The sequence below is a fragment of the Trichechus manatus genome, unplaced genomic scaffold (assembly GCF_000243295.1).
Source record: "Trichechus manatus latirostris isolate Lorelei unplaced genomic scaffold, TriManLat1.0 scaffold00063, whole genome shotgun sequence".
Classification (NCBI taxonomy): Eukaryota; Metazoa; Chordata; class Mammalia; order Sirenia; family Trichechidae; genus Trichechus; species Trichechus manatus.
This window is the reverse complement of record NW_004443999.1, coordinates 7,785,197-7,794,845: the sequence shown is the minus strand read 5'-3', so window position 1 is coordinate 7,794,845 and position 9,649 is coordinate 7,785,197. Positions and strand designations below refer to the sequence as shown.

Below are 9,649 nucleotides of genomic sequence, written 5' to 3'. Positions count from 1 at the left end.
CTTCCAGCACAATGTTAAATAGGAGTGGTGATAAAGGGCATCCTTGACATTACAGTATTTTAATGTAAATGTGAATAACTAAATTTGGGCTTCCATCTTTTACAGTGTCAGTGTTACAATGGAGTGGTCTTGTCCACTGAGAGTAGTGTCGCAGTGTATGGAATGCTAAATCTTACCCCAGAGGGCAAGCAGGTGAGTGGACTGAGTTCTTCACTGGGTGAATAAGTTTGTTTTCCAACTATGTCTTTATTTGTACATTTTTGGTATTTGGCATATAAATTAAAAAAATGTTGCACATGCTAAATTTAGTGTGCCTTTTCCTGTTCCAGGGAAATATGTACATAGGATACTATACAACTCATATGATGAAAAGAACTTAGGGTTTACTAATATTGCAGAATTTCTAAATAAACCTCATGGGCTGTAATGTAGCCTTTGTGCCATGGTTTGTGAATAATTTTTCAGCTAGGTAGAAGTAAAAACTTAACCATGCCCCCCCCCCTTCTCACCCCCCAAAAAAAAATCAGGAAAGAACAGTTCTCTAAATCAGGAACTTTCTGAATAGCATTTGAAAGCCTCTTTTTTAAAAAGCTAAATATAACTCTCATTTTCAGAGAGTTGGTTCTTCTCTAGCCAACAGGCACATCACCTATACCAGTTAGTTACTTGTTGGTAATTATAGTTCAAGTAACTCCTGTGGCTATACGTGTTGGTTAGGAAAGAAATGACATACGTTTAACCACCAGAGGGAGCCCACAGAGTCCTACTAATAGACTAGAAATATTAATAAAAGAAGGTCTCACAGAGTTCATGTAAAATAATCCATACTGAGAATGACTATTTGATTCCAGTTCATGGAATTTTCCTTGAAAGTCATGTGGTTGCAAAATGGAGTGATTATCGTGATCTTAGTGTTGGCCAGTGTTGGGCGCCAAGTTAATTGCATCTTCCATGATTTGTGGCTTTTAAAATGAATTGCTTGTAATGGAATTATTAGGCAGAATTTGAGTGTTTACTACATGTATGTTCCAAAGAGAAATAGCTTTTAGCAAAACCTCTGCATTTAAGGAGTCTTCAGTATGGGTGAATATGTTATTTTACAAAGGCTGGAAAGATACACCAAAATGTTAAGAGTAGTTAGCTACTTCACGTTGTAGGTTACAGATTATTTTATCTCTTAGTTTGTGCTTTTCTATATTTTTTAAATGTGTGTGTGTGTTTACTCTGAAAGAAATATAAAATAAAAAAATAATAAAAGCTTGAATTGTGTATTTGTTTTAGAAGGGTAGGCTAGTAATGATGCAGTTCTCAGAAATGGCAGCTCAGCAAAAATTTTGACATGAATTAAAATCTTCAATACTGTTAATTTTTGTTATTTCCTTCTCCTTCTCTTTTTTCCCTGCCCCGCCCCTTTTTCAAAATGTAGGCTCCAGGGGGCCATGAGCTGAGCTGTGACTTCTGGGAACTAATTGGGTTGGCCCCTGCTGGAGGAGCCGATAACTTGATCAACGAGGAATCTGATGTTGATGTCCAGCTCAACAACAGACACATGATGATCCGAGGAGAAAACATGTCGAAAATCTTGAAAGCCCGGTCGCTGATCACCAGGTGCTTCAGAGATCACTTCTTTGACAGGGGGTACTATGAGGTAAGTGTGTGTTCTTCATCTTTTGCAAACAGTATCTTTTTTTTTTTTCAATAATTTAGTTTATATTTTGTTGTTGTTAAAATATACTCAGCAGAGTATACCCCAATTCAACAATTTCTACATGTACAATTAAGTGACACTGATTATACTCTTCAAGTTGTGCAGTCATTCTCACCCTCCTTTTTTGAATTTTTCCTCCCTCATTAACATAAACTCACTGCCCCCTAAGTTTCCTGTCTAATATTTGGAGTTGCTATTGTCAGTTTGATCCTGTATAGTTAGATATTAAAAGAATACAATGCTCAGGGCAGATATTCTTTACTAGTTAAACTAAACTATTGTTTAGTTTTAAAAAGACTTCAGGGGATATTTTTTGACTTAATATTTAAGGTTAAAGATTATCTCAGGGCATTAGTTTCAGGGGTTCATCCCGTCTCCATGGCTTCAGAAAGTCTAGATTCCATGAGAATTTGAAATTCTGTTCCATATTTTTCTCCCTTTTGATCAGGATTTTTCTATAGAATCTTTGATCAAAATGTTCAGTAATGGCAGCTGTACACCATTCCATTCCAGTCTAATGTCAGAGGAGGCAGTTAGTTATTCATGGAGGCAATTAACTACGTATTCCACTTCCTACTCCTATTCCTGACTCTACTGTTTCCTCTGTTGCTCCATGCAAACAGAGACCAATTACTGTACCTTGGATGGCCACTTGCAAGCTTTTAAAACCCCAGACACTATGCCATGAACTAGGAGGTAGAACAGAAACACTAAACATGATATTAGGCCAACTAGCTGGGATGCCTCTTGAAGCCATGATCCTAAACCTCCAAACCATGAAAGCAAATCCCATGAGGTGTTGGATGTACCTAAGCAGGCTCAGGATCTGCTCTTTTTGTTGTTGTTTTCAAAATGTATATCACATAACATTTGCCAATTCAGATTTTTACAGGTGTATAGCTTATTTACATCTATTATATTAATGTGCTGTGCAAACAATATCTTTTTTCTGTTTTAAAGCTTGAATAGAAGTGTTCACAATAGGCATGTATTTACACCTCTTTCCATTTGAACAGGTTACTCCTCCAACATTAGTGCAAACACAAGTAGAAGGTGGTTCCACACTCTTCAAGCTTGACTATTTTGGGGAAGAGGCGTTTCTGACACAGTCCTCTCAGTTGTACCTGGAGACCTGCCTCCCATCGCTCGGAGATGTATTTTGCATTGCACAGTCATACAGGGCAGAGCAATCCAGAACTCGAAGGCACCTGGCAGAGTACGGAATTGTCTCTCTCTCTCTCTCTCCCTTTTTTTTAAGAAAATGTCTTTGTAGAAGGAATCTTTATGTAGGTAAATGATGTCCGTGTAAAAAATTTTGTATTTGAGGGCCATTGAATAAATGAATGGATGAACACGTTCAGAAGTTGTGCCTCTCTGGCCATAGCTAAGGTCGATTCTTTCACTGTACCTTGATTCTTCTTTATGTGTTAAGGAATAAACAGGCAGTCACTACTCAAGGGGGAAGGGGTCCGAACTAATTTACAGAGTTGGGAGTTGGTTAGCAGTGTTGATATTTTACCTTTCTGGACAATTTATTTAAATCCTTACTTGAGAGAAGCTTAGCTTAAAAGCAGAGTGGCTCTGAATAGTGTCTTTTCTCCAGGTACACTCACATTGAAGCAGAGTGCGCTTTCTTGACCTTTGAGGACCTCCTGACCCGAGTGGAGGACTTGATTTGTGACGTGGTGGACAGAGTCTTGAAATCCCCCATAGCAAGTATAGTGTATGACCTCAACCCGGTAGGTGACGTGTAAGTGGCTAATATTTTGAAGACGAAAATTTGATATTAGTCCTTGCCAGTAATTTCATAGTATTTTAACTTACGTAAGGGGAGCATCATATTTGTTTTCCATTTTTAGGAATGTCTGCACTGTTTTGTAGTAATCTGAGACAGTATCTTCTTTTTTTTAAATTGTTCTTTAGATGAAGGTTTATAGAACAAACTAGCTTCTCATTACACAGTTAGTACACATATTGTTTTGTGACATTGGTTGCCAGCCCCACGACATGTCTAACACATTCCCCTCTCGACCTTGTGTTCCCTATTACCAGCTTTCCTGTCCCCTCCTGCCTTCTAGTCCTTGCCCCTGGGCGGGCATGCCCATTTAGTCTCGTTTTGTTTTATGTGCCTGTCTAATCTTTGGCTGAAGGGTGAACCTCAGGAGTGACTTCATTACTGAGCTAAAAGGGTGTCCAGGGGCCATACTCTTGGGGGTTTCTCCAGTCTCTGTCAGACCAGTAAGTCTGATCTTTTTTTGGGAGTTAGGATTTTGTTCTACATTTCTCTCCAGCTTTGCCCGGGACCCTCTATTGTGATCCCTGGTGAGACAGTTATTTTATAATAATGGTAAACCATTTTCTAAAAATGGAAATTTTAGTGTTAATGGTTTCTTTTTATATGCTGTGTTTTTCCTTTCTACTAAAGAACTTCAAGCCCCCCAAACGGCCTTTTAAACGGATGAACTATTTGGATGCCATTGTGTGGCTAAAAGAACACAATGTAAAGAAAGAAGATGGAACTTTCTATGAATTTGGAGAAGTATGTATTCCTTTCTTATCGTTGTTTCAGAGTTGGCATTGTGCTTAAGTGGAATGCTGTTGTTATTGGTGCCATAGAGTCTATTCCAGCTCATAGCAACCCTGTAGGACAAGAGTAGAACTGCCCCTTAGGGTTTCCTAGGCTGTAATCTTTATGGGAGCAGACTGTCACATCTTTCTCCTGCAGAGCGGCTGGTGAGTTCGAAGCACTCACCTTTCAGTTAGCAGCCCAGCGCTTAACCATTTAAGCACCAGTGCTCCTAAGTAGAATGCTACTTTGATGTATAAGTCTGTAATGCAAGAGGTGTCTGCTTGTTTTCAAACTCATGATAACAGAATCTGCTTCCTGGGGTCATCTGAGGATTCATTGGGTTAATAGATGTAGAGCAAGCCATAGGACGATGGCTTTTCTGTAACATTCAGTAAATATTAGCAATTTTTTAGCTCTACTTCAAATCTCATCCATTGTCATTTGCCTCTTCCATTACCAATCCATGGCTGCATTTAAAAGCTCTGATTCTCTAGATTGTCAGAGATGCTTTAGAAGGTTGTGAACTCTTGTGAAATTACATGCAGAATGTTGGTATATATATAAATTTGTTTTATCCTGTATAAATTACTCTTATTATTTCATGACTTCAGCTCATGATATATAATGACAGAATTTTGTACTGAAAAATTAAATACTTCTAGTACCAAATACTTAACAAAGTAGTGGGATTGAGTGGAAAGAACACAGGCTTTGGAGTCAAAAGCCTCCAGGTGGGTTTAGATCCCATCTCTGTTCTTACCAGCTGTGTCACTGAAAGCCAGTGACCCCAGCCTCTGGTTCCTTATCTCTGCCTTGGAGGTAGCATCCACCTTGCAAGATTGTAAGGATTAAATGAGCTAAATCTCTAGCAGGGTCCGTGGCACCAAACCAAAAAACTAAACCCGTTGCCATCGAGTCAATTCTGACTCACAGCAATCCTGTAGGACAGAGTAGAACTGCCCTCATTGAGTTTCCAAGGCTGTAATCTTTATGAAAGCAGTCTGCCACATCTCTCTCAGAGCTGCTGGTGGGTTTGAACTGCCGACCTTTCAGTTAGCAGCCCAGCGCTTAACCACTGTACCACCAGGGCTCCTTGTCCATGGCACAGGAAGTCCTTAATGTGCATCAGCGTTTACTCTACACTGATGTCATCCCATACAGCTGAGGTGAGGACCAGAGTAGATAAACGATCTTCAGACATTTTCTGAAGGTCCTTTCCCATAATTAAATCTTAGGCAGTTTGTAAAGAATGTTAAGCAGATAACAGCTGAGAGACCAGAGTCTCTACTACTTCATCTCCCATTTCCCTTCTGCACCTCCAAGGGTGCAGGGCTCCAGGGACTGGAGCTTGAAAACATCTGTGCCTGGTGATTGCTGCTGAGGTCCATTTCACTTCTTACACTCAGCAAATCAATGCGTCTTGTCCACTTCTCCCAATCGGTGTTTACTGGGACAAGAGTTTTCAGTTTTAACTTGAATTTACATGTGGTTTACTGAAGGATGTTTTGAAAGAGAAGCAGATTAACTCGATTCGCCATCTTCTAACATTTCAGGTCTAACTGTTCCAGACGTGGTTACACTTATAAATTTGATGTCGGTTATTTGCCTCATGGCTGCGTCTTACTACTATTGAAGGCATAACTGATTTATGGTAACAGGAAGGAAGTGCAGATAACAGGAGCGCTTAAAGATTAGTGTTATTAATAACACCTTCGGTGTGTAGCTCAGTGATGTTCTGAAGCATTCACGGATTACCTTATTCCTTATGGGACAAAATGGGCCACTTTCCCTTTAGAGCTAGACAAGACTGCCCACTGAAAAAAATAGCTGAGCAGCATCTAGTGACAATGACAATGGCTGGGTTTTTTGGGTTTTCATTTCTCAAGCAGAATGGTGCTTGAGAGATACTGTAATAGGCGGCAGGTTTTTTTTACAGTTCATTTAATAGCTGTGTGTGAGTTTTTTAATATGTTTATTTTTGAAAGGAATTGTCCGGTATATGCATGTGTATGGATGATGGTTGGGTGTGTGTTCTCTACTATGTTGCGTTAATAGGACAAAGGGCTGGTCGTGGGTAGGAGAGCTGCTTCTGTCTTGTTGCATTTGGAGTTGTAAATGTTAATGAACTCTTCTTTAACCTCAGGATATCCCAGAAGCTCCTGAGAGACTGATGACAGACACCATTAATGAGCCAATCTTGCTGTGTCGATTTCCTGTAGAGATCAAGTCCTTCTATATGCAGCGATGTCCTGAGGATTCCCGCCTTACTGAATCTGTCAGTTTGTGATGCAAATAGTATTAGTCATTTTGCTTTTTAAGAGGGCGGGGACTGTTGTTTGGAACAAGATACAATGCATGGCAAACATTTCATTATAAATCTAGAATGACAATATTGAAGGAGTGTTTTTTTCTCTCCTGATTGCAGGTAACATTATTTGTTAAATTATAGAATTTGAATAGTACTCGAATCTTGAGTAATCACAGTGCTTCCTTTAGCTCTAGGTGCTTAATTGTAGTTTTCACTTAAGTTGTAGGGCAATGCCATGTCAGAGAGCCTGGTAGTAACTGTGCAATTTCTTTTTACTTTTATTATCCGAAGGTTGACGTGTTGATGCCTAATGTTGGTGAGATTGTGGGAGGCTCCATGCGTATTTGGGATAGTGAAGAGATTCTGGCAGGCTACAAAAGAGAAGGGATTGACCCCACTCCCTATTACTGGTATACAGATCAGGTAAAAACAATGTTTACCACTGTATAAATTTTTTTCACTGTAATCATTCTGTATAAATTGAAATTTTTAAAAGGAGAGAACTCAGGGTACCTTGGTAATTGGGCTGTATTCAGTTTAACAGTTATAATAATGTAGCTTATGAATATTGTTAGTTTTACCTTTGGCTAAGTTATAGATTAACTTCATTTGAAAACCTATTTAACTGCTAACTTGCCCGTTGCTACTGAGTTTCAAAAAAATGCTATTTCAAGTCATTAGATCCTGTCAATATCTAGTACTATTGTTCATTTTCCTCTTATAAACAGAGACACTGACTTAGTTTAAGAGTTTTAAATCTCTTCTTTACAGGGTGGTACTTAATTTGTGGCTTATTTTTCTTCTTTCACACTTGGTCCATGAAGGTTATAGATTAAAGGATGAGTTGTTAGCCATAATGAGCTAACTCCTTCCACAGTAGAAAATTATAACTATTTTGATGAAATTTAAAGTAGCATTTATTCCTCCCTCTCTTTTTTTTTTTTTAACAGAGAAAGTATGGTACATGTGCTCATGGAGGATATGGCTTGGGCTTGGAACGATTCTTAACTTGGATTCTGAATAGGTATCACATCCGAGATGTGTGCTTATACCCTCGATTTGTCCAGCGCTGCACGCCATAATCAACTCCTCCTAAAGCTTTAAGGAGAATACGGTTCACGAAAGGAACAGACTGCCTCTTTTTTTAAAAAGCCAAAATTTTCCCTTTTTTTGTTTTATTAGGGTTCAACTCTTTCTGTTTTCTCTTTCTGTTTATTATTTCTACTATCATAAAAAGTAGTTTACTTGGATATCAAGTGAACATTGATATTGTCATTTTAAGAAAACAAAAATCCATTATAAAATTTGGGTGAAATATGTGGCATGTAACTGTAATTATGAATATATTTTAGCATTTTGGTATCCACTTATAGATCATAAGCTTTGTGCCATATATTCCATATATTTAAATAATTTTTAATTATGTTCTAAGACATTCCAGTGACTTTGCTTTTCTGTCCTTTTAAGTGTAACTGGAATTCTTCAGTTTATATCATTTTATTCTATCCATGAGTTAAAATAAACCTCGTGGGTGAAAATTGACAATATGGCATAAGAAATTGCTAGTTTCAGAATAGGATGTAATTCAGCAATAGATACTGGGATCAAATGAATACAGACTTTTGCATCAGTTATTAATCTTTCTAAATCTGTATTGTTGCTTATAATTCTGAGGCATACAAACTGATGTGGAATAATTTCTAAAAAATAGAAATGTCTTAAAGAATTTGACATAAAATCATAATTGTTGAAGTAAATAATGAAGTAAGATCTCATATATATGTGTATGTGTATATGTGTATATATATATATGGTGCATATATAATATTGTTCGGTAGTTAAATGATTTACAGCATCCCTCCTAGCATTAGTTTAAGCTAAAGAGGCAGACTGGTTGTTCCTGGTAGTTCCTAAGTAATTAAGAATAAATGAGTTTCAAAAGAAATTATAACAGGAATCCTAATAACAACTGTAAGTGGTTGTTTGAATGGTCCTCACCATGTCCTCAGATCTAATCTGTGTTACCTTATTAACTCACAGCAGGCTTGTTGAATGGCTTCATTTCAGATTGGGTTAATTTCTCCCCCAAACTGCATGTCATGTATTCTCAATAGACTGTATTCCCAGCAATCAATAAATGGACACACAGAAAAAACACTTAGTTGGCTTATTTTTTTTAAAGCTAAACATCTCTCATTAGTTCATGCCATTTGCATTTTTCATGGTTCTATTTTTCATGATATGTACATACATGAAATTAGATATTACTAAATTTAGTAGGTGTTACTAGAATTATATGGAATGAAATGGAATAATTTTTAAAATATTAAGTATATGGGCCCTAATTCTATCATTTTTGTAGTCGTTTTTATGTTATTCTTATGTACATTAGATTTTATCCTATTTTGCAGTTAAGTTAAATGACAAAATAGAAATGAGGCATTTGTAGTATATTTGGCCTCTATCTTTTAATAGAAAATACCTGTAAGAATGTGAATGAGCTCTAATTGGATGCAACTAGGCAATTGGGTTGATCACAATTTAAGCTAAGAGGTTAGACTCAAATTAGCCTAAATTTTAACTGAGTAAATAAATTTAGAGTTTTAAAATACTAAGTGAGAGCCACAGGATTAGTCAGGAATGAGGGAGTCAATATCATGGTGGTATCAGGCCAAGAAACTGAGCCTGGCGGGGAGGGTGCTGAAGCCCCCGTCTTTTATCCAGAGGCCTTTACTCTGTATTTGAAGAAAAATCAAGAATGAATGAATGAATCATTTTATTATTTTATTGAATCATTTCAGTCATTATTTCTATATACGTGACCACTAAACCTTCCTGTTAGATAGCTTTACTGTTAGTCCTTCCTGCAACTGAAAACATACTTGGTTAAAACCAAACAAATACAGCAAAGTGAAAACAGCAATAGCAATTGAAAAGTACACTCATCTGTGTCTCAAACCAGCTCTCCTGCTAATGATGGGTTTCTCTCTTTCGGCATCACCAATGCTGGGAATCTTGGAGTTACTGTTCCATCTCACACTCTGGTCCCCAATATACCATCAAC

The 9,649-nt window shown here is 37.5% G+C and overlaps 1 protein-coding gene across 1 annotated transcript in view; it reads left to right on the top strand.

Moving 5' to 3' along the window:
* Positions 1–8,759, top strand: part of NARS1 (asparaginyl-tRNA synthetase 1) — a 17,834-nt gene extending 9,075 nt beyond the window's left edge. The window contains exons 8-15 of the mRNA XM_004379260.2: positions 106–192; positions 1,427–1,648; positions 2,725–2,924; positions 3,312–3,447; positions 4,134–4,247; positions 6,421–6,552; positions 6,877–7,008; positions 7,536–8,759. Coding sequence (XP_004379317.1) covers positions 106–192; positions 1,427–1,648; positions 2,725–2,924; positions 3,312–3,447; positions 4,134–4,247; positions 6,421–6,552; positions 6,877–7,008; positions 7,536–7,667 — 1,155 coding nt within the window. The 3' untranslated portion in view covers positions 7,668–8,759. The remainder of the gene's footprint in view (positions 1–105; positions 193–1,426; positions 1,649–2,724; positions 2,925–3,311; positions 3,448–4,133; positions 4,248–6,420; positions 6,553–6,876; positions 7,009–7,535) is intronic.
* The last annotated feature ends 890 nt before the right edge of the window (positions 8,760–9,649 follow it).